The sequence below is a fragment of the Microtus ochrogaster genome, unplaced genomic scaffold (genome assembly GCF_000317375.1).
Source record: "Microtus ochrogaster isolate Prairie Vole_2 unplaced genomic scaffold, MicOch1.0 UNK2, whole genome shotgun sequence".
NCBI classification, from domain to species: domain Eukaryota; kingdom Metazoa; phylum Chordata; class Mammalia; order Rodentia; family Cricetidae; genus Microtus; species Microtus ochrogaster.
The window spans coordinates 14,238,776-14,265,067 of NW_004949100.1; the positions used below are offsets into that span (position 1 = coordinate 14,238,776).

General features: G+C 37.0%; 1 protein-coding gene across 1 annotated transcript; it reads left to right on the plus strand.

Moving 5' to 3' along the window:
* The first annotated feature begins 4,152 nt into the window (after positions 1–4,152).
* LOC101999921 (aldo-keto reductase family 1 member C21-like) lies at positions 4,153–26,292 on the plus strand. The gene is made up of 9 exons (XM_005365388.1): positions 4,153–4,303; positions 7,446–7,613; positions 8,471–8,587; positions 9,156–9,233; positions 9,458–9,580; positions 10,813–10,922; positions 11,189–11,354; positions 14,753–14,835; positions 25,872–26,292. Exons 1-9 carry the CDS (start codon positions 4,220–4,222, stop codon positions 25,912–25,914), a joined length of 972 nt encoding a protein of 323 aa, XP_005365445.1. The 5' UTR covers positions 4,153–4,219; the 3' UTR covers positions 25,915–26,292.

The window sequence follows — 26,292 nt, forward strand, 5'->3', positions numbered from 1 at the left end:
CCCACCCACTGAGACAGTGGGGCTGATCTATTGGGAGCTCACCAAGGCCAGCTGGACTGTGACTGAAAAAGCATGGGATAAAACCGGAATCTCTGAACAGGGCTGATGAGAAGCCAAGGACGATGGAACAGGGTTTTGATCCTACTTCATGTTCTGGCTTTGTGGGAGCCTAGCCAGTTTGGATGTTCACCTTCCTAGATATGGACGGAGGGGGGAGGACTTGGACTTTCCACAGTGCAGGGAACCCTGACTGCTCTTTGGACTGGACAGGGAGGGGGAGAGGAGTGGGCGGAGGGGGAGAGGGGTGGGAGGATGGGGAGGGAAATGGGAGGCTGGGAGGAGGCGGGAAACTTGTTTTCTTCCTTTTTTTCAATAAAAGAAAATCTTTGACCGTTTCTTTAAACATCAGAAAAAAAAACAAGATTGCTTTTGAGATAAGTATTAAAGTGATTGGCACTTTCCTTGTAACTGCAAAATGCAGTGTACCCGCAAAAGAACAAAGTTCAAAGACCAACATATCACCCTATACAAATGATGTGAAGTAAAATTTTAACAAGATTTAAACTTCCTGGTTTATGATATTAGTTAACAAATGGCATGCTTTCATAATGCAATGCTGAGAGATATAGGGTAGACCTGCTGCTCTAATCAGAAAAATTAAGCATTTGGAAAGATAAAGTGACCCCATGTCCAAGCATTGACAAGAAAAACACATCAAAGCAAAACGGAGAAAATGTTTTGTAACCTAAGCACATTAAGGCACTCACTGTGCCCACCTCCCAAAGACAGAAAAAAAGAGTTTCTGCTACTCTTCCAAAAGGGACTGTACAGAATTTCCATGAGACACTGAGGTTTGAGGACTCTTTGTTACAGTCCTATGTTGGATAAGTCATAGAGACTCAATTCTATGAGGACTGGGCTTTGTCGTTTCTAAGCATTCTGAGTGTTTACAAACATTAAGCACACTTTAGAATATTAATTTTACTTTGGAATTTTGTTAGGACTTTTATTGTAAACGCTTATATTTTTTTCTTCTCTTTCTTGTTTAAATTGTAGCATCTCTAGATGCTGGCCATCAAAAAGCTATAGAGACTTTCTGCTTGTGATTGACAACCTGGAAAAAAATAGCTGTCATCCTAGGAGCTACTCAACTATCAAACAAAATCCCTTAATGGCAGTTTAACTTATTAGAACAATATATTGTGATCACTCTGAGAATAGTTCAGGTCCAAGACCTACTGCAACTGAATTCATGACTCTTCACCAGGAAGTCTTTGCTCAGTGACCACCACTGAAGATGTCTGCACCGTCCTCAGAAGGCAGATTCTTAAGCAACATATGCCTTACAGGCAGAAAAATGAAGGCAAAACAGTGGTCAGGCATCATGTTCCTCAGACACAAAAAGTATTCTTTTCTTTAGAATAGCAGATTCAAACTTTTTTGGATGCCAAGCATCCAGATACTCTAAATCTAAGAGCTGTGATCTAGCTTGCCCTAATTGCTGTTCTATCTAACTTCTGTTTAGAGTTAATGTTTCATATTTTTATTAATTAAAAAATCACTCCCCTTTTATCTTTCTTTCTTGGGCCTCCCAAGTACCCCTTTTTATATTGATAGCTATCTTTTGTTATTAGTATTTTATATATAGTATATATTATATTTTATATATTTTTCACATATTTACATGGATAAATACACAAATACAACCTGTTGAATCCATTTTGATGCTTGTGAATATATGGTTTCAGGGTTGACAGCTTTCTATTGGATAACCAGTTATGGGTCTAGTCCCTGGGAGAGGCTTATTCTGCTTTTCTCTGCAGTTGTTAGTTGTTCTTCTTTGACTGGGGAAGACTGCTATGGGATTTCCCCCCTTCCATGTTAGCATGTCTATTGATATTGCCATTGTTAAGTCTTATTAGTGCAGTCATTTCTGAATTAATTATAAAAGGAAAATTGAGACTTCATTAACTAGCAGTTATAGACCCATCAGAGATTATAGTGCCTTTTACTCGTGATGGAATTAAAAAGTTATGGGATGACAGTGAACCCCGGCAAAGAGTTTGTGCTAATTTACTGGGAGAAATTTATAGGAATTATCCCAAAAGCAATAGAATTAGCCTTATAAAGAAAACTACTTGGATTCTTCTCCAAATTGTAACGCGACACACTAATAACCAGAGCCCGTACATTTTATACTGATGCAAATAAATCAGGAAAGGAAGGTTAAAAATCAGAAAAATTAAGTAAGGTGAAACAAAGTCTTATAATTCTTCCAAAAGGCAGAGTTATGTGCTATTCTCATAGTACTATGGAATTTTTTTTATTTTTTTTCAAGGTTTTCTGTTTTTATTGATTTTATTGAGCTATACATTTTTCTCTACTCACCTCTCTTCCTCTCCCCTCCCCTTTTACCCTCTCCCATGCTCTCCATGCTCCCAATTTACTCAGGAGATCTTATCTTTTTCTAATTCCCAAGAAGATTAGATCCATGTATGTCTCCCTTAGGGTCCTCATTGTTGTTTAGGTTCTCTGGAACTGTGAATTGTAGGCTGGTTTTCTTTACTTTTTGTCTAAAATTCACTTATAAGTGAGTGCATATGGCATTTGTCTCTCTAGGTCTTGGTTACCTTAGTCAATATGATGTTTTCTAGATCCATCCTTTTGCCTACAAATTTCAAGTTGTCATTTTTTTTCTGCTGTGTAGTATACCATTGTGTAAATATACAATATTTTCCTTATCCATTCTTCGGTTGAGGGGCATTTAAGTTGTTTCCAGGTTCTGGTTATGAAAAACGTTGCAGCTATAAACATAGGTGAGCACACATTCTTTTGGTAACATTGAGCATATACCCCAAAGTGGTATTGCTGGGTCTTGAGGAAGGTTGTTTCCTAATTTTTTTGAGAAATAGCCATACTGATATCCAAAGGGGATGTATCCATTTGCACTCCCATCAGCAATGGAGGAGTGTTCCCTTTACCCTACAACCTGTTCAGCATAAATTGTCACCAGCATTTTTGATCTTGGCCATTCTTACAGGTGTAAGATGGAATCTGAGAGTTGTTTTGATTTGCATTTCTCTGATTACTAAGATGATTCATGTAAACTATCACATCGGCAAATAGTGAGAGTTTGACTTCTACTTTTCTAATTTGTATCCTCCTCCTTTTCTTTTGTTGTCTTATTGCTCTAGCTAGGACCTCAAGAACTATATTGGATAAATATGGAGAGAATGGACAACCTCGTCTTGTTCCAAATTTTAATGAGATTGTTTTGAGTTTCTCTCCATAGAACCTTTGTCCCGTGACAGATGGAGATAGAGACAGAGACCCACATTGGACCACTGGACTGAACTCCCAAGGTCCAGTTGAAGAGCAGAAGGAGGGAAAAGATGACCAAGGAAGTCAGGACCACGAGGGGTTTGTCCACCCACTGAGACAGTGTGTCTGAACTAATGGGAGCTCACCAAAGCCAGCTGGACTGGGACTGAACTGAGCATAGGATCAAACTGGACCCTCTGAATGTGGCTCACAATTACGACAGACTGAGAAGCTAATGATAATGGCACTGGGATTTGTCTCTACTGCATGTACTGGCTTTTTGGGATCCTAGTCTATTTGGATGCATACCTTCCTAAGCCTGGATGGAGGGGGGAGTACCTTGGACTTCCCACAGGGCAGGGTACCCTGCCCTCCCTATGGACTGGAGGGGGGAGGGTGAGTGGAGGAGCAGGAAGGAAATGGGAGGACGGGAGGAAGTGGAAATTTTGAATGGTATTATTTATAAAGCAATAAAAAATGAAAAAGATTTAAGAACTAAAAAAAAGAACCTCTTAATATAGTCACTGATTGATGATAAACAGAAAGAGTTGTTTTGCATATAGAAATTGCTGAATTTATACCAAATGATACAGAATTGACTTCATTATTCATTAGAACACACATTCGTTACTTGTAGGAGTGCAAATTTGTTTAGTCACTTTGGAAATCGATGGGTTAATTCCTCAGAAAGATAGCAATCTACTTCAAGATCATGCTGTACCACCTGTGATGGCTATTCTTAGTTTTCAGCTATATCCACACTGTTGGAAGTCAGCTGATCTCCCACATGTCACAGACTGCTATTTAATTTGGAAGGCAGTGGAGTAACTCCCATTACTTAATGACCTCTGAAGGACAACAACAAGCAGACACAACTAACCCTGAAACTTGACGGAAGATGAACTCCAAATGTCAAAATATTGAGCTGAATGATGGGCACTTCATACCTGTGCTGGGCTTTGGAACTGCTGTACCTGAAGAGGTAAAAACAGTGATGCTGGGTACTGAGGGTTTAGAAGAAATAGAACCAGAATAAATGTAAAACTATATGACTATACCACTTCCTGGTAATGCTGTGGTTCCTGGATGCTTACTTACCCAGGCTACAGCTATGAGCTGTAAGAGAGAAAGATGGCTCAGAGACAGTGTGTGGTCACTGGCTGCCGGATGATTATCCTGGAGCCATGCTTCCTGTTGTTAATGTCCATTTATTTCTGCTTCACTACCTGAAAATTAAGATTATAGAATCTTTAAATGTTTATTTACAATGTATTTCACCTTCTGGGAAAAAAATCTGCACAGATAGGCTACCCATTCAAGAAATGGATTATGTGGTTTTTGCTAGTTTTGAATTATCCACACAATTTCAACACTAGTGCTTTGTGAGTAGAATGGTTCCTCGTTTTCTACAGATTCTCTCTTTCATTGAGTGACTGTTACCTTTTAATTACAGGGTATGGGCTTTTAGGTATAGAAGGCTCAAATTTTGTTTTTTTCTTTTTGTCCTTTCCCTTCTCTCCTCTTCTTTTCTGTTCTCTTATTCCCCCCTCCTTTTCCCTGCCCCCTTCTCTCTGTGTGCGCACGCTCACGTGTGTGTGTGTTCATATTTGCCATGGATCAATTGTGGAGGACAGAGATCAATAGACTTAAGTCACTTCTCTTCCACCTTGTGAATCTCAGGGATTTAAAAAAGTCATCAGAATTGTTGATAGTGCTTAACCTGTTGAATAATTTCAATGTAATAACATGTTTTTGAAGTGTCCAAAGGCCAATGATAAAGAACAATGACAAGAGTTGTTTAAAGTGTGGAGGAAAGTAGAATAAAAGGCAGAAGATTAGGAGCTCCTAAGGTTTCAAAATAAGAAAACGGTGTTGTCTAGAGAAGGCAGCAGGTGTGTCATTGTGTGTCATAATTTTGTTGATTAAAAATTAGAACACTGATTTCATAATATGTAGATTGCAATCCTACTATTGGAACAAGCACTGAGGCTCTCATAAACATATTTTGATTTGGAGACAGGAAATGGGGACATGTGAAGACACGTGTTTATGTACAAACTGCCTACGAAAGTCTTTGAATAGAGCCTCTAAACAGTATCCATTTAAACTTCACTTCGTGAAATCACTGTTTGGGAAATTTGATGAGTTCTGTCTGTTTTTCCTGGGAGAAAGCTAATAGAAAATTCACAGTGTAATACTATTTAAGAATTAATTGTGTAAGAAGAAACAAAAGATGAGAATTTAAACTATTTCAAAAACTAGAGAAAGCTTTTTCTGGTAATTTTTTATTACTTTATAAGTAATAGGAATCAAAATTTCTACTTCCTCCCCTCCTCTCACTTCCCTCCCTCTCCCCCACTCACTCTCTCCCCTCTTCCTCCAGTCCTAAGAGAGGGCAGGATACCCTGCCCTGTGGGAAGTCCAAGGCACTCCCCCCTCCATCCAGGCTTAGGAAGATATGCATCCAAATAGACTAGGATCCCAAAAAACCAGTGCATGCAGTAGAGACAAATCCCAGTGCCATTATCATTGGCTTCTCGGTGTGCCTCAATTGTGAGCCACATTCAGAGGGTTCAGTTTGATCCCATGCTAGGTTCAGTCCCAGTCCAGCTGGCTTTGGTGAGCTCCCATTAGTTCAGACACACTGTCTCAGTGGGTGGACCAACCCCTCGTGGTCCTGACTTCCTTGTTCATATTCTTCCTCCTTCTGCTCTTTAACTGGACCTTGGGAGCTCAGTCCAGTGCTCCCATGTGATTTGTCTTTATCTCCATCTGTGAGCAGAGGAAGGTTCTATGGTGATATCCAAGATAGTCGTCAGTCTGACTATGGGACAAGGCCAGTTCAGGCACCCTCTCCTCCACTGCTCAGGGTCCACCTGGGAACCCCTCCAGAGCCAAGCCTCTTGCCAACCCCACAATGCCTCCCTTAATTATCTTTTTCGCTGCTCCCATATCTCTCCTTCCTTCATCTCATCCATCCCACTCTCCCAAGCTCTCCCCATCCTTCCCTTCTTTCTTTTCTCTCTCTCTCCCTTTTCCTTCCCCCACCCCACCTGTACCCCCTATAAGTTTCAAGGAAATAGAAGCTGTCGTCAAAAACATCCCAACCAAAAATAAATAAATAAATAAAAATTAAAAAAAAACCAGGACCAGATTGTTTTAGTAAAGAATTCTACTAGACCTTCCAAGAAGAGCTAATAACTATACTCCTTAATGTGTTCCACATAAAAGAAACAGAAGAGTCATTGCCAAACTCTTTTTATGAAGCTACAGTTACTCTGATACCAAAACCACACAAAGACACAACCAAGAAAGAGAATTACAGACCAATCTTAATCATGAACATCAATGTAAAAATTCTCAATAAAATACTGGCAAACTGAATCCAAGAACACATAAAAGCAATCATCCATTATGATCAAATAGGCTTCATCCCAAAGAAAGTTTTACTTGATGCCAGAAAAGGAGATTCTCAAGTTTTGGCCACACTGTCATCATGGCATGGGACCCACTTACCCAGTATCTCGAGTTCACAGGACTCAGATGATGTTTTTTCAGCTCTGTTTTCCTAGCCAAGGATAGGGAAGAGGGCAGACTGAGAAGTCAGTTGTTTCTCTTCAATTGTCTATTTTTGTTTTCTTTTGTTTTTTGAAACTGTAAGGTTTTGTTAGATTTTTGTGGTCATCATTAGGGAAGGAGTCAGCTCTTTTTCTTCTGAAATCACTGAATAGCTGAGTTCTTGGAACATAGAACTCAGTATTATGGACTTGGCTTGGGGCTGGGGAAAATTTACTTACACAACATTTAATGTTTATGTCCATTGAAGCACATTTCCTGGGAAATTTTTTAAATATTCTCATGATTCCCTGTTTAAGTCCTGGATCCTAGGTGCTAGTAGAGACATCTTATGGTGATGACTAAACTGTGGTTTTCAAGAATAGAAGAGGTTCTCAGAATGCTTTTCCCTTGTTACTAGATAGACAAATGTCACAATTAACTTAGATGGAGTCCTTACGACATAAGAAATGTGGAAATGTTGATACCAGAACAGGTCACATTTTATGCCTGAATACTTTCTGATACATGCATGTCTAACTGTAAATGGTATCTTTTGTTCTCCTCAGTTTCCCAAAAGTAAGATTAAGGAGATCATCAAAATAGCTATAGATGTTGGCTTCCGTCATTTTGATTCTGCTTCTATTTATAAAACTGAAGATTATGTGGGAGAGGTCATCCGAAGCGAGATTGCTGATGGCACTGTGAGGAGAGAAGATATATTTCTGACATCCAAGGTACTGTTTATATAATGTACCTACAAATGAACCATAATATTTGGACAGAGGTTCATATGACTATATCAGTAATTATTAGTGAATTGTACTTACTGTTTTATCTTTGTGCTTACAGTGGATAGTGTTTATTGACAGGGAATGGTTGGCTCATTATTGCTGTCTTTAGATTCATGAATATGATTTGATTTGATGGCTCTTCTTCATCAACTTGGTTTATGGGACTATGATGTAAACTGGATTATGGAAGACATTCAGGAGCTTTGCTTATCTCCTGGATAACTTTTTAGCAGTTCTAATTGCTCTGAATATTTTAGATACTTTTAGTAATATGAGAAAATAAGATTAGATTTTGGTTGTTAAGCAAGATGTAACTAATCTAGTATACAAAAAAATGTTGGAAATATTTTCCCTATGGTTATGCAAATTAAAAATGCATAGACAGAGAGTGACAGATAAGCACACAAGAATGACATTAAGCCTCCATATGTGTATACTGAATAAGCAAAACAATACACACATATAGATACTTTCACCAGTAACTATTTCATATTGAGTAGACTGAGTAAGAATATTAGACTCTCATTGTGAATTTTAAATCCAGTGAAAGATAATATTGATGGTGAACATTGTTATTGCTTGACTAAAATATTGTGTCTTGAGTAATTTCCAAGATTAATTCATGGTAAACATAGGAGATGCACATGGCTAGATCAGACTAAAAGACTTTTGGGAAGAAGTGCAATATTCCCACTGATCACATCAATTTAAAATTAGTAGGAAAAAGTCAGTATTAGGTAAAGTAAATGAAAAATTCCTAGAATATATTAATTCAATCTGAATTCCACCTTCTACTGTAGGTTTGGTGTAATTGTCTTCGCCCAGAATTGGTGAGATCTTCCTTGGAACAGTCATTGAGGAAATTTCAGTTGGACTATGTGGACCTTTACCTCATGCATTACCCAGTGGCCCTGAAAGTATGTTTTTTGAATATACAAAAATATATTATTTAGAGTAGTTTGTAGTTATGATGGTGGTAGGATTCAGAGAAATAGAGGTTTCCTATGAGATTGTATTTTCTAGAGATTCCAGGGAATCTATACCCATGAAGTCTTACCAACGTGCCGATGAAGTAGACCCAAATAAGGACCAGTAGACGTGTTAATGTGGAAGGGGAAAATCTAATGAGGCTGCAACACTAGACAAGAAACTATGGGCAACTAATGAATTGAAGTAAGGAAAAATAGTTGTCTACAATGTGGAAAGCCCTAAAAATTTATGAAAGTCTAGAGGACAGCCCATAGTGACCCAGAGATACAATATTTAGGAACACATATAATAGGCATGAAAAAATAGAATCTTACCACCTAAGGACGTTTTATATAACTCAACATTCAAAATACATGACAAATATAATTACATTAAATATGACCCATCAGTATTATGGAGTTTTAATTCTCAGCATTCCCTTTCCCTAGAAACATGGCTACTGGTAGAAAACATGCCTTTTTTGAGATGTTACTTTAACTTTTGCTTCTATTCCAGCCAGGAGAAGAAGATTTCCCAGTAGATGAACATGGAAAATTAATATTTGACACAGTGGATCTCTGTGCCACATGGGAAGTGAGTACTAGAAAGAGAGAGCACATGGGGGAATGCAGGGAGAGAAAAGATCAGGCCACTGTTTTATTCATGAGAGTAGGGTGTGTCTTCTTTGTCAAAAAGTGATGTTATGTCCAAGGAATGTTCTGTTTAAGAGCTGGGGTAGCATGCATGACTTTAACATAATAGAATCAAAGGGTTATACAACCACATAAAATACTTTGTGACTCCATTTTCTGCTTTAGGCCTTGGAGAAGTGTAAGGATGCAGGACTGACCAAATCCATTGGGGTGTCCAACTTTAACCGCAGGCAGCTGGAGATGATCCTGAACAAGACAGGGCTCAAGTACAAGCCTGTGTGTAATGAGGTGGGGATCCTCAACCTCTTGTTCTCCATCTCCTGTTTCCCTTGTTGCCACTGCTTAATAGGTATGGGTTTCAGCATTCATTTTATATGTGGAGGAACACAAGCTAAGGTCAGAGTGTTTACACATAGGATATTTACGACAGTTGGTTTTGTTTTTCTCTGTGAAGCCTTCATGGTTCTGGCTATTACAAATAGTGCTGCTATGGATATAGTTGAACAAACGCTTTTGTAGTAAGATTGGGCATCTCTTGGGTATATTCCCAAGAGTGGAGTTGCTGGATCCTGAGGTAGGTTGACTCCCAGTTTCCTGAGAAACCGCCACACTAATTTCCAAAGTGGTTGCACAAGTTTGCATTCCCACCAGCAATGGATAAGTGTTCCTCTTACTCCACATCCTCTCCAGCATAGGTTATCATTGGTGTTTTTGATTTTAGCCATTCTGACACGTGTAAGATGGTATCTCAAAGTTGTTTTGATTTACATTTCCCTGATTGCTAAGGAAGGAAGTCAGGACTGCAAGGGGTTTGTCCACCCACTGAGATGGTGTAACTGACCTAAGGGGAGCTCATGAAGGCCAGCTGGACTGGCACTGAATGAGCATGTGATCAAACCAGACTCTCTGAATGTGGCTGACAATGGGTGCTGACTGAGAAGCCAATGATAATGGCACTGGGATTTGATTGTACTGCATGTACTGGCTTTTTGGGTCCTAGTCTGTTTGGATACACACCTTCCTAGGTCTGAATGGAGGGGGGAGGACCTTGGACTTCCCACCGGGCAGGGTACCCTACCCTCTCTTAGGACTGAAGGGGGATGGTGGAGGGGGAGAGGGGAGTGGGAGCAAAATGGGAGGAGGTGGAAATTTTGAATGGCATTATTTATAAAGCAAAAAATAAAATGTTTGAATTAAAAAAAGAAAATTTATATATGTTCCTTGGTTAAAGTCCCCCAATTATTGTTTATTGTTTTGTTTTCCAACTCTCATGCTGCAGAACCCTTCTACTTCCCAGGCAGGAACTTTTATTTTCATGTTTTTACTAATCCACTGCAATTAATCAAGGTTTCTTGTACCAGAATGGGTAGGGTGCTATATGCTTAAGTCTTGGTGTTGTTATAGTCAATTCATAATTTATTACACAAGTTTTCCAAATTTAGTTTATTGTATTTTAACACCTTTCTTTATATCAATGTGGGATTTTATATATTATGGTATCTTTATTCATTCATCTGCAGGTAGAATGCCATCCTTATCTCAACCAAATGAAACTTCTTGATTTCTGCAAGTCAAATAATATTGTACTGGTTGCCTATGGTGTCCTGGGAACACAACGATATACAGGATGGTAATGAGGTCATTAAAAATTAAACATATATTAACAATTGTGCTGGCATACCTTTAGTCCCATAATTCTAAATTCAAACTCATGCAATCTGGTAGCAGGAATAATTTTTATTATAGAATTTTTTATAGAATGAAAAATGGTATTAATGTTACTGGTACAGGAACACACTTGAGAAGCCGCAATGTCTATGGTTACCTTCATGTATATTTGAAACTTCTTTACATGTTATAGATTGAGGGATTTAGCCTAGCTGTATTTCATTCCAGGGTGGACCCGAGCTCCCCGGTTCTCTTGGATGAACCAGTTCTTCATTCCATGGCAAAGAAATACAATCAAACTCCAGCCTTGATTGCCCTTCGCTACCAGATACAGCGTGGGCTTGTGGCCCTCAGCAGCACTCTCACAGAAAAGCGAGTCAAAGAGAACATCCAGGTGCTGAGTTAGACTGTGAGCTTCAAAATTGTCCACACTGATTCACCCCGATTCACCCCAATGTACTTTGGCAACTCTTGATTCTATATCACCCTAGTTCTTCTATTTGCTTTTCCATGCCCGTGTCTTATGTATATTTGAAGGGTTTATCCTTATCTGTAACAATACTTCAGTTTTTGTTGCAATATAGAATTAGAATTAGGTTCAAGACAGATTTTTCTTCTCAGCATTGCAATGGCATTGCACCTATTAACCTTAAGTGAATGAAATGTTCCTTTGTCTTCTGAAATGAAATAGACTTAGTGCAGATAACGGGTCTTCAAATTATTTATGTTCTATTTTGTAGTTTCCTTGTACACACATTTATTTTAACACGCAGGCATTTATCTTCTTTAAATTTAATTTTTTTTTTTGGTTTTTCGAGACAGGGTTTCTCTGTGGCTTTGGAGCCTGTCCTGGAACTAGCTCTGTAGACCAGGCTGGTCTCAAACTCACAGAGATCCGCCTGTCTCTGCCTCCCGAGTGCTGGGATTAAAGGCGTGCGCCACCACCGCCCGGCTTTTAAATTTAATTTTGTCACCTTTCAAACCCCGTATAGAGTAGCTTTCTTTTCAAATAGGTCATCATTTATTTTGATTATGAATAATTGTATGAGTTTAAGAATCAACCATTTCAATGCACGGGCTCCATATTTGAAGCAGTCATGCAATTGTTCTTTGTAAGGACTTCATATATAAAACATTTATGTAAGCGATTTTTTTGCCGTTAGATTTTTTGTATGTCTCCTCTGACCTCAAAGAGACTTTCTGTGCTGGGATGTGTTCTGTCATGTCGGGTCATAGATTGCATTGTTTGCAGTGGAGCCTATCTCGTCAGTATGAAGTTCCTTGGTTTCTCTTCCACATAGTTTTCTATCTCTGTTCTTAATACTTCTTAATTCTTCTTCCAACCAGCCTTGGCTTTACTATTTTGCACAACTCCCACTTAGTTCCTGACTTCTCAGAAAGGGCTATCATGTATGAGTGTGTTCTAATCTAGACAAAGAATACCATTACTTCTGGCATCTTCAACTGGCAAAGTGCGCTACAACCAGGGAAGTATCAAGACATGGGAAAACTTCTTCCATATCCTAGTACAAGTGGCTCAATATTCACAAAATAGAGTAGGCACTGGAAGACTTGAAGCAGACATTCTTATAATTTTTGTAGATTTTAATTAAAATGTAATCACACCACTTTCCTTCTCCCTTTTTCTTTCGCCATCTGCTTTTGGGTTCTCCACCTCTACTTCTCCATGTCTCTCCACTATCAAATTGATAGGCCCTTATTTCCAAATTGTTATTGTTACACATATCTGTATTTATATGTTTTCATGTACCATTGTATAAATTAAACATGCTGACTCCATTTTTCTTGATGATACATATATAGCTTCAGAGCAGATCACTTTGTATTGGACAACAAGTTAGGAGGATCATCCCTGGGAGAGGCTCCCTCTTCCTCTGGCATTATTGTATTCTTATTGTGAATCCATTAACTATGTTTACATATTCTGGAAACCCATTGGTCTCAGTTTCTGAAGTGGATTTTGAAGCTTTTTACTAAAAAAATGCTGTACTTTTCAAATTTTCATTAAGTAACATAAGCAAAAATGTCTTCTCTATATATTAAGATTCTTCATTACTTTCTATTTGGTTGATTGATGTTAAACATTCCTGTTTGCAACACACCCATATTCTTCTCTATTATTTTGAAAACATCATCCTCTGTTCTTTCCATCTCATTTTCATAATCCACCAAAATTACTATTTTGTAATTTCAAGTGTTAACCAAAGCATATGTACAATTTAAAAATGGATAATAAGATTCACTATCTATGACTATGCATCTGTCCTCATCCTTGTGGTCAATTAACATATTTTTGGTAGTGCAAATTTAGTTTGGCTATCTCAAATGAAAATGTTTCTTATTTCTCCTCTTACTTAAACACAGCTTGATGATTTGTTGTTTTTTTACATTTCCTTATTTTTGTTGTGATTTTATCTTTTTTTCTGATAAATATGTGCCTACATCCTGAACAAGAGACTCCAGCTATGCAATTGCTTTCATGAATGACTGCTGTTCCCTTGTGGTGTTACTGAAAAGTTAGAGAAAAAAATGTTTTAAAAAATTAAAACATCTAAGGAAGTTAAGTTTATTGTGTTTTATATGTCAAGGGAGTTTTCTGAAGTTTGGGTTGAGTTTGGTTTTGTGGATGATTTTGTATTTCCTAATGGTAGTTTACTTTGAGATTGTCATTTTTGAAGTAGTCTGGCCTTAAGCTAGCAATTTAATTGAAAATGACCAAGAACTTCTAGGTTTTGCCTTTTACAATCCAAGTGGTGGTGTTATAGATAGGTGTCATCACACCTGGCTTGCCTTGGTTATTTATGTTTTTTTCTGTAATAAAAAGTTTATAATCCACGTTCTAACTACCAACCAGAGTATTAAGTTGGTATTTGTTTTCACATCTCTTCATTATTTTGGAGACTAAGAGGTTTTTGCAGTACTGTTCTGTCCAAACCATGATCATTTTATTGGAATTTGCAGTTACATAGATGGTATTTTATGTACTTCCATAATTTTCATAATAAGTAACTGCTTATATTCTGTCTCATTTATAAATAGAAAACATGTAATTTTGTGCATTTCTTGATATTGCATTTTTGTTTCATCAACTTTGAAATATTCAGGATATCTTGCATTCATTCTGTCAATTACATGACTAAGTTGCTGTATGATTGATATTTTTATTCTCTAATTCTTTCTTGGTGTTGATTTTCAGATCAAAGCAATAATTTATGGATCCATTTGTTTACATACATTAACAGTTATGATCATCTTGTTGATTAAACTGCCCAAACTGTATTAAAGGTGATCACCTTGAGACCAGTTCTTAACTCATTTATAAAACATCATTTATAATAGAATATCCATTTAAGCTGTGTTCAAACTAGCATTCTTATATTTGATTGCCTTTTTTTCAGTGTGGAAATAAAACTATCAAATGATAGCAACTGAATTATGTTAAACATTTAGAAAATTGCACTTCTAGTTTAGATAATCTAAACAATGATGATTTCTTCTTTAAATCACATCAGATTTCTTCCATTCTCACCTTCTATTTAACACTCTCTTGTCTGTATATGTGTATGGATTCAATATGTGGAGGGAATTTGAGTGATGCTCTCCCTTGCATTTGTTTCTCACTTGAGGGTTTGGATGAATAACTTTGTATTTTGAGAGATCTGAGATTTTTCAACTTTTTTGTCATCACAGTTCAGTCTGTTGCATTTACAGTGTGCAAGTTGGCAAAATTACAGTCTAAATATGCAAAAATGTTTCTTATCTGCATGGTAGGTTTTTGAATTCCAGTTGAGTCCAAAGGATATGAAAGTACTTGATGGCCTAAACAGAAATCTGCGATACGTGGCTGCACCGATGTAAGTAACTTGCAACATGTTTTCCTCCGTTTATTTCAAGAGTAATGCTGTTAAAGTTCTCTCAAATTCCATCTTACACCTGTAAGAATGGCCAAGATCAAAAACACTGATGACAAATTATGCTGGAGAGGTTGTGGGGTAAAGGGAACACTCCTGCATTGCTGGTGGGAATGCAAGGTGGTATAGCCTCTTTGGATGTCAGTGTGGCAATTTCTCAGAAAATTAGGAAACAACCTTCCTCGGGAATCAATAATACCACTTTTGGGTACAAATCAAAGGTGCTCAATCATGCCACAAGGACATATGCTCAACTATGTTTATAGCAGCTTTGTTTGTCATAGCCAGAATCTGAAAACAACCTAAATGCTCCTTCACTGAAGAATGGATAAGGAAAATGTGGTACATTTACACAATGGAGTAAAAACAACAGATAAAAAAATGACATCTTGAATTTTTCAGGAAAATGGATGGAGCTAGAAAACATTATTTTGAGTGAGATAATGCAGACACAGAATCACATGTACTCACTCATAGGTAGTTTTTAAATATAAAGCAAAGAGAACCAGCCTACAAACCACAATCCCAGAATACATAGACAACAATGAGGACAGTAAGAGAAACTTACATAGATCTAATCTACATGGGAAGTAGAAAACTACAAGATCTCCTGAGTAAATTGGGAGCATGGGGACTTTGGGGGAGGGTTGAAGGGGGAAGGGGACAGGCAGGGAGGGAAACAGAGAAAAATGTAGAGCTCAAAAAAAAGTCTATAAAAAATGAAAATAATGACAAAAAAATCACAAATTTTTCAAATAAGCTTTAAAGAAAAAAATTAAATTCTCTCAATAAATATAAAGAATGCAGAGACAATTAGAGCCCAGAATTTAGAAAATTACTTTTGGAATTCATTCTAATCTGTTCTGAATTCTGACATTATTCACAGAAGCAGAGTAAGCAGACCCAGGGTCCATTTAATTTGTTGTACCTGAAAACTTGTACAGTTTCAGAAAATACGCAGGGCAAGCCTGCATCACTGCTGAATGCCCTGTCATGATAATAATCTGTATGCCCTGCAAACATGCACTTTGGACAGTTTGAGGAGCCCGTTGAAACATTTACAATATCAACATCATGCCAACATGTCATTCTCTCCAGCAATTGATTAAATCCAAATCTTATTTAATATATGACCACTAACCTTGTAGTCTATGCATCACCTGCGTCTGAAATTGTTCACTGTGCTCAGGAACCTTAACGATTTTTAATAGTTTGAAAACCTTCATTTCTTTCTGATGTGATTTTATTCAGGAGCTGAAAGTTTTATCTTGAGAACTGCTGGTTTTTTTTTTTTTATTAAAAAATTAAAAAAAAAACTGGAGAGAGAGGGGGAATGGAATGGGGGGAGGGGGAGAGGAGTGGGAGTAGGAGGAGGGAAATGGGACACGGGGAGGAGGTGGAAATTTTTTCAATAAAAAATAAAAATAAAAATTTCTGCCTTCTCCCAGCCTCCCTTTCCCTCCTCCCCCCACTCTCCACGCACCATTCCCCTCCCCCTCCTTCTCCAGTCCAAAGAACAGTCAGGGTTCCCTGTCCTGTGGGCAGTCCAAGGTCCTCTCCCCTCCATCCAGGTCTAGAAAGGTGAACATCCAAACTGGCTAGGCTCCCACAAAGCCAGTACATGCAGTGCCATTGTCCTTGGCTTCTCATCAGCCCTCATTGTCCACCATGTTCAGAGAGTCCGGTTTTATCCCATGCTTTTTCAGTCCCAGTCCAGCTGGCCTTGGTAAGTTCCCATTAGATCAACCCCACTGTCTCAGTGGGTGGGTGCCCCCCTCGCGGTCTTGATTTCCTTGCTCATGTTCTCCCTCCTTCTGCTCCTCATTTGGACCTTGGGAGCAAGACAAGATGGATTATATATGAAGGAAAATGTATTCATTCCTGTGGGGTAATTATTCAAGATTAATAATGTGGTATTGTGTGAAAATTATAAGCACAATGAAAAATTTGCTTGCAATAACAATTCTAGATAGTTTGTTTTTAACAGTATACTGAAAATGAATAAATTAGTATGTATTAGATAGAGACAGAACTATTATTTATGTTATTATCTTTGATGAGTAATCTTTTAACTCTTTAGAACTTGTGTGTTTATTTTGTTATTGTGATTTGTGGTTATTTTTTATGTGTAAGATTTTGTTTTGGGCAAATATTGTTTCTATTACTGAACCAAAAACCACTATATTTTAATTAAGAGGAAATAAATGAATAGTTGATCAATTATAAGATTGAAAGAAAATGTCAGTGTAGTAAACATTTCATTTAAGGCAATATATCTTAAAGTGAAATGGTAAGTTACAAGTTCACTTAACACTTTTAAATTGGATAATGCACATTCCAAAGTAATGTATATGTATGTATATATATATATATCATACTATTATTCCATCTATTTTTCTATATCAAAATTATTTAGAAAAATTTTAATTGTGAATTTAACATCCACATTTATTTGTGACTGATCATATAGTATTACTATGACAATGGACTTTGTATTTTTATTTAATTAAAACATTATTTTTCCTTCTCTTAAAAATAAATTCTTTTTTCATCCCCTATGTCCTGATTATAGATTCCCTTCATTCTATTCTTTTTAGTTCCTCTTCACCTGCCTGCCTTCTGAATCTACTCCATTTCTCTCTTTTATTAGAAAATTGGCTTCTAAGTGATAACAGCCAAACATGACAAAATAAAACATAGTAAGATAAAGCAAAAATCTTCACATCAAGGCTAGAAAAGGAATCCCAACAGAGGAAAAGAATCTCTAGAGGAAGCACAAGAATCAGAGACTCACTCATTCACACACTCAGAAATCCCATAGAGATACTAAGGTGACACAAACCAGTGGGTTAATGATCTTTCAATAGTTCTCAGAATCAATGAGAGCCTAGGAAATAATGAAGAGTAACGTAATTTTAAAAAGAAAAAAATTAAAAATCAGAAATCTATATCTCCCCAAATATTTTTAAATAATTACATTTATTAATTTGTTTGAAAGTGGGGGGAATAAATAGGGATCCATAAGTTCTAACATTCTGTTCTATATGTCACATAATATATAGGTCATCAATTTGTAGCTCATTCCTTATCAAAATAAACAATCTCATCATCCCTCAACTACTTTTTACTATAGAGTATGTATCTTGGTTACATATTTTCAAAAATGTAGTACATTTCTTCTTTCCTTGAGAATTTTTAATATGATTTTTTATTGATTATTTGAGAATTTAACAATATGCACCTTAATTCCTCTAATATCCCAGTCACCCTATATCGTCCTTTCAATCTTGCAGTGCCCACAAAATAAAAATATTTTCTTATTTTTTCATTCCCTTTCATTCTGTGTGTTTTTTTAATTGATTTTATTGAGCTCTACATTTTTCTCTGTTCTATTCCCTGCCTCTCCCCTCCCCTTCAACCCTCTTACATGGTCTCCATGCTCACAGTTTACTCAGGAGATCTTGTCTTTTTCTAATCCCATGTAAATTGTATCCATATATGTCTCCTTTAGTGTCCTCATTGTTGTCTAGATTCTCTGGGATTGTGATTTATGGGCTAGTTTTCATTGCTTTATGTTTAAAAACCACTTATGAGTAAATAAATATGATAATGTCTTCCTGGATCTGGGTTACCTCACTCCATATGATGTTTTTTAGCTCCATTCATTTGGATGAAATTTCCAGATGTCATTATTTTTTTCTGCTGTGTAGTACTCCATTGTGGAAATGTACCATATTTTCTTTATCCATTCTTCAATAGAGGGGCATTTAGACTGCTTCCAGGTTCTGGCTATGACAAACAATGCTTCTATGAACATAGTTGAGCACATATCCTTGTGGTACGATTGAGCATCCTTTGGATATATACCCAAAAGTGGTATTGCTGTGTCTGGAGGAAGGTTGTTTCCTAATTTTCTGAGAAATCACCATACTGATATCCAATGGGGCTGCACCAGCTTGCACTCCCACCAACAACACAGGAGTGTTCCCTTTACCTAACAACCTCTCCAACATAAGTTGTCATCTATATTTTTGATCTTGGTCATTCTTGCAGGTGTAAGCTAGAATCACAGAGTTGTTTTGATTTGCATTTCTCTGATGACTAAGATTGTTGAGCATTTTCTTAAATGTCTTTGAGCCATTTTAGATTCCTCTGTTGACAGTTCTCTGCTTAGGTCTATACTCCACTTTTTTTACAGGATTATTTGTTCTTTTAATGACCAATTTCTTGAGTTCTCTATATACTTTGAGGTTCAGACCTCTGTCTGATGTCGGGTGGGAAAAAATCTTTCCCCCTCTGTAGGCTGTCATTTTGTCTTGTTGAACATGTCTTTGCCTTACAGAAGCTTTTCAGTTTTAGGAGGCCCCATTTATTAAGTATTTTTCTCAGTGTCTGTGCTACTGGGGTTATATTTAGAAAGTTCTCTCTTGTGCCGATGCATTCAAGTCTACTTCCTACTTTCTCTTCTATGAGGTTCAGTGTGGCTGGCTTTCTGTTGAGGTCTTTGATCCATTTAGACTTGGGTTTTGTGTGTGGTGATAAATATGGATTAATTTTCATTCTTCTACATGTTGATATCCAGTTATGCCAGCACAATTTGTTACATATGTGTTCTTTTTTCCATTTGATATTTTGTGCTTCTTTGTCAAAAATCAGGTGTTTGAAGGAGTGTGGATTAATGCTTGGGTCTTTGATTCAGTTCCATTGATTCTCCTGTCTTTATACCAACACCAGGCTGTTTTCAGTACTGTAGCTCTGTAGTAGAGTTTGAAGTGAGGGATTGTGATGCCTTCAGATGTTCTTTTATTGTACAGAATTGTTTTGGCTATCCTGGGCATTCTGCTTTTCCATATGAAGTTGAGTACCATTCCTTCAAGGTCTGTGAAGAATTTTGATGGACATTGCACTGAATCTATAGATTGCTTTTTGGTAAAATTGCCATTTTTACTATGTTAATTATACCTACCAAAGAGCATGGGAGATCTTTCCACTTTCTGATGTCTTCTTCAATTTCTTCCTTCAAAGATTTAAAGTTCTTGTCATACAAGTCTTCCACTTGTTTAGTTAGAGTTACTCCGAGATATTTTATTCTATTTGTGAAGTGTGATGTTTCTCTGATTTCTTTCTCAGCCCATTTATCATCTGTGTACCGGAGGGCTACTGGGTTTTTTGAGTTAATCTTGTATCCTGCTACATTACTGAAAGTGCTTATGAGTTGTAGTAGTTCCTTGGTAGAATTTTTAGGGTCACTTATGTAAATTATCATATCATTAGCAAATAGTAAGAATTTGACTTCTTCTTCTCTGATTTGCATCCCCTTAATCTCCTTTTGCTCTCTTATTGCTCTAGCTAGGACCTCAATAAATATATTGAATAGATATGGAGAGAGTGGAAAATTGTCTTATTTCTGGTTTCAGTGGGATCGTTGGGAGTTTCTCTCCATTTAGTTTGATGTTGGCTGTTGGCTTCCTGTATAATGCCTTTATTTTGTTTATTTTGTTCCTTGTATCCCTGCTCTCTCCAAGACCTTTATCATGAAGGGATGTTGTATTTCGTTGAAAGCTTTTTGGCATCTAATGAGATGATCATGTGGTTTTTATTTTTTAGTGTATTTATATGGTGGATTACGTTGACAGATTTTTGTATGTTGAACCATTCCTGCATGTCTAGGATGAAGCCAACTTAATCATGGTAGATGATGGCTCTGATGTGTTCTTGGATTCGATTTGCCAGTATTTTATTTAGTATATTTGCATCACTTTTCATGGTAATATTGGTCTGTAATTCTCTTTCTTAGTAATGTCTTTATGTGGCTTGCATATCTGGGTAATTATAGCCTCATAAGATGAGTTTGACAATGTTGCTTCTGTTTCTATTGTATGGAACAATTTGAGAAGTATTGGTACTAGTTCTTTATTGAAAATCTTGTAGAATTCTGAGCTGAAACCATCTAGTCATGGACTTTTTTTGGTTGGGAGACTTTTGATGACTGTTTCTATATCTTTAGCAGTTATAGGTCTGTTTAATTTGTTTATATGGTCTTGATTTCATTTTGGTAAGTAATGTTTATCTAGAAAGGTGTCTATTTCCTAAAAGTTATCCAAATTTGTGGAGTATAGGTTTTTCAAATATGAGCTGATGTTCCTCTGTATTTCCTAAGTGTCTGTTGTTACATCCCATGTTTCATTTCTGATATTGTTCATTTGGATATTTTCTCTCTGCCTTTTGGTTACTTTGGATAAAGGTTAGTCTATTCTTTTGATTTTTCTCAAAGAACCAATTCTTTGTCTCATTGATTCTCTGCATTGCTTTCTTTCTTTCTATTTTGTTTATCTCAGCTCTCAATTTGACTATTTCCTGGCATCTAGTTCTCTTGTGTGAGTTTGCTTGTTTTTGTTCTAAAGTTTCAAATGTTCTCTTAATTCACTAGTGTGGGATTTTTTCAGCTTCTTTATGTATGCATTTAGTGCTATAAACTTTCCTCTTAACATTGTTTTCATTGTGTCCCACAAATTTGGGTATTTTGTGTGGTCATTTTCATTAAATTTTAGGAAGTCTTTAAGTTATTCTTTTATTACTTCCTTGACCCATTGATGCTTCAGGCGAGCATTTTTTAATTTCCATGTGTTTGAGGGCTTTGTGGAATTAGTGTTGTTGTTGATTTATAATATTAAGCCACGGTGATCTGATAAGATACATAGGGTTATTCAATTTTTTTTGTATCTGTTCTGGTTTGTTTTGTTACCAAGTATGTGGTTAATTTTTGAAAAGATGGTATGAGGTGCTAAGAAGAAGGTATATGTTGGAGAAGGCGCTTGTTCATACTGGCTGCCTAGAACCAAAATAACCGTACAGAAACTGTGTTAATTCAAACACTGCTTACTTCTAGCTTCTAATTGGCCAACTCATATGAATTTAACCCATTTGTATTAATTCGTGTATTGCCACAAGACTGTGGCTTACCAGCTAAAGTTCCCAGTGTCTGTCTCAGGCAGCGGATCCATGGATTCTCCCTCTCTGCATTCCTTTTCCCAGCATTCAGTCCAGTTTGCTCAACCTACCTAAGTTCTACCCTATCAATAGTCCAAGGCAGTTTCTTTATTCAGTAACCAATAAGAGCAACACATAAACATAAGGACCTCCTACACCAGTTACATTCTTTTTTGTTTGGATGGAATATAACATAGATGTCTGGTAAGTCCATTTGAGTTATAACATCTGTTAATTCCTATATTTTCCTCTTAATTTTTTGTCTCATTGACCTGTCTAGTGGTGAGAGTGGAATACTGAAGTCTCCCACTATTAGTGTGTAGGGTTTAATGTATGATTTAAGCTTTAGAAGTATTTCTTTTACATATGATGAAGCCCATGTACTTGGGGCATAAAGGTTCAGTTTTGAGATTTCCTCTTTATGGATTTTTCCTTTGAAGATATGAAATATCATTTTACTTTTTCTTTTTTGATTGATGTTAGTTTAAAGTCTATTTTGTTAGATATTAGGAGAGCTGCACCAGCTAGTTTCTTAGGTCCATTTGATTGGAAAATTTTTTCCCAACCCTTTACTTTGAGGTGATGTCTGTCTCTGAGGTTGAGGTGTATTTCTTGTATGCAGCAAAAGGATGGATTATGTTTTCATATCAAATCTGTTAGCCTGTGTCTCTTTATAGGTGAGCTGAATCAATTCATATTAAGGGATATTAATGACCAGTGATTGCCATCTCCTGTTAATTTAGTTTTCCTTAATGGTGATATTATTTTGTATGTTTTTTTCCCTTTGGAATTTTCTGCTATGAGATCATCAATTCAATTGTCTCTGTTTTTGTGGATGTAGCCAATTCCCTTGAGTTGGAGTTTTCCTTATAGTACTTTGTGTAGGTTGGGTTTGTGGCAAGATATTGGGTAAATATGGTTCTGCCATGGAATATCTTGTTTTGTACTTCTATGGTTATTGAAAGTTTTGCTGGGTACAATAGTCTGAACTTCCATCCATAGTCTTAAGTGTCTGAATAATGCTTAAACAGGAACAGGACCTATTGGCTTTCATGTGTCCATTGAGAAATCAGTTGTAAATCTGATATGTCTGCCTTTTTATGTTACTTGGCCTTTTACCTTTGCAGCTTTTAATATTCTTTCCATATTCTGTATGTTTAGTGTTTTGATTATGTTGTAAGGGGTCTTTTTTGTTTAGATCCAGTCTATTTGGTGTTCTGTAAGCTTTTTGTATCTTCACAGGCATATCTTTCTTAAGGTTGAGAAAGTTTTCTTCTATGATTTTGTTAAATATATTTTCTGTGCTTTTGAGTTGAACTTTTTCTTCTATATCTATTATTCTTAGGATTGGTCTTTTCATGATGTCCCATATTTCCTGGATATTTTGTGTTAAGCTTTTGTTATATTTAATGTTTTCTTTGACTGAAGAGTCTATTTCTTCCATTGTATCTTCAGTGCTTGAAATTCTCTCTTCCATCTCTTGTATTCTGCTATTTATGTTTGTATTTGTAGTTCCTTATCATTTTCTCATGATTTCCGTTTCTATATTCCCTTTATCTTGCTTTTTCTTTATTGTCTCTATTTCAGTTTTCAAGTCTTGAATAGTTTCTTTAATATGTTTGATTGCTTTTTCTTGGTTTTCTTTAAAGGATTTGCTGATGTCTTCCAATTTTTTGTCCTTTTCTTCATTTTTTTTTGAGGGAATTGCTAATTTCCTCTTTGAGAGTCTCAAGCATTCTCCTGAAGTTAATTTTTTGGGTCATATTCTTCTGCTAGAACTATATTTCGTTGTCCAAGTGTTGCTGTTGTAGGGTCACTATATTTTACTGGTGCCATGTTGTTGTTCTCCTTTGAAACCTGTGGTCCTCACAGTCCATCAAATCACCTTGAGCAGCACTGTCTTTCATGCTTCTACTAGTATCAATCATTGAGTAGTGCTCAAAGCATTTCATTTATTTCCTAACCCAAACTCTTTTTTAATTTATTTATTTATTAAAGATCTCTGTCTCTTCCCCACCACCGCCTCCCATTTCCCTCCCCCTCCCCCAATCAAGCCCCCCTCCCTCCTCAGGCCGAAGAGCAATCAGGGTTCCCTGCCCTGTGGGAATTCCAAGGAACCCCCACCTCCATCCATTTCTAGTAAGGTGAGCATCCAAGATGCCTAGGCTCCCACAAAGCCATTATGTGCAGTAGGATCAGAGACCCAAACTCTTAAAGTCCATATTACTCCAAACAAAAACCATCTCCTAGTATATCATAGCAATACTCCACTCCTGCTACCAACTTAGTTTGGGTTGTTATTTCTGTAACAATAAGACAATATTTAATTGAGGGGGTGATTTACACTTTCAGAGGTTCAGTCTAGTATCATCATGACAGAAGAATGGTGGCATACATGCAGATATAGTACTGGAGCTGAGATTGGTATACCTTGCAAGCACAGGACATCAACTGTGAGACTGAGCAGTATCCTCAGCATAGGAAATCACAAAGCCTGCCACTACAGTGACACTCTTTCTCCATAGGTGTGTGCCCATAGTGTAGTAAAAGGAGCGGCGGGGCTGCATCCCCAGCACCCCGGCCGCCTGGCTAGCTTATGCCCCGAAATAATTACATGGACACTGTATTCTTTTAAACACTGCTTGGCCCATTCCTATCTAGCCTCTTCTCGGCTAACTCTCACACCTGGACTAGCCCATTTCTAGTGTAGCCCACGAGGTGGCTTACCAGGGAGATTCTAGCCTACGTCCATCCTGGGTCGGAGCTTCATTGTATGTGCCTCAGAGAGCAGAGCTCTAGCGTCCGCCATGGAGATGGGAGCATGTCATCTCTGCTCCAGAGCAGAGCTGTCGAGTCTGAGCTCACTTCCTCTTCCTCCCAGCATTCTGTTCTGTTTACTCCTCCCACCTATGTTTTAACCTATGAGGGCCAGCCAAGCAGTTTCTTTATTACTTAACCAATGAAATCAACAGATTGATATACTACACTCCCACATCACCATAAGACAAAGACATACATCCTAATAGTATCACTCCCTTTATAATTATGGGGCCAAGTACATTCAAACTACTACCATCTTCAATACCTCTTCATTTGTTATAGGCCATTATGAGCAATTCATCACATAGTATACCCCTTTGTCCAATCAGCTTTGCTAACAAATGTTTATTGCAATGAGTCTTTGGTCTGGTTCAATGCCTCTGTTTCTAGCACACCATCTCACGGGATCCTCACTGAAACTTCTCTTGGATATCCTGAGGCCACCCTGAACCATGGAAATCCCATGTGCCCTGGGAGTCTGGACTGACCAATTTAGCTACCACCCAGATTCACATATTCAGGCCTTGGGTTGGCCCACTCTAACATCTATACCATCTAGGACCTGTTGTAAGTAATGAAGAGACTGGTCCAGACAAATGGTACCTTCTAGAACTCCTTGACAGCTGTTAATACAAATGGATATATATATATATATATATATATATATATATATATATATTTCTTGTTTGTTATTTAACTTTTTTTAATCATATGGGTTTGGCTATGTGAATATCTATGTATCACATGTATTCCTGGAGGCATATACACCAGAGGATGGCATAGGTTTCCCAGAAACTTGAGTTAAAATGTTTGTGAGCCAGCTTTTGGATGCTGTGACTAAAACCTGATTTTTTTTTTGGAGAATAGCCAGTGTTTTCAATGGCTGACTCTTCTTTCTTAGGCCCTATTTCCTTTTGTTGATAGATACATGTTTGAGCATTTGATTCTTCCTATTCTCTATGTTCAGTATTAGAGAAAACAGGAAAAACTGAACCATTCATTTATTGTTTGCTTTTCAAGTAGAAAGAAGTGTTATTTAAAGTAGGAAAAGAAGATTGTATGCATTGGGAAAAGAAAATTATATACTTCCATATTAAAGTCCACTTCATAGAAATCACTTCTCAAAACAGAATTTTCAATTGTACTATCAAATTTCTTTGTCTTTGCAGGTTTGAGGGCCACCCTAATTTTCCATTTTCTGATGAATACTAACATGTGTGGATGTCTTTTGGAAGTTGCACTGGTGGAAGACTGCTCAGGTTGATGTCTGGACTTGTCATTTCTACTCTGTAGAAATTCAGAACCTCCTGGAACTACGCTTCATCTAATAGAGAAAAAAAAAATGAAAGTAAAATATTATCCCATTCTGAAACCCCCAAAAGTCATATTCTTCAACAATTTTCAGGGTCATTTTATTACTTTAAAGGCTTAATTTCCTATGATTCATGATGTCCTAAAATTAATTCTAAATACTAAAAAAATAAAATAAAAAAATAAAAAAAAGAAAAAAGTAGAGGGGATATGGGAACAATTGAGAGAGTGGAAAAACATGATCAAAATATAATATATGAAAAACAAAAACAAACAAAA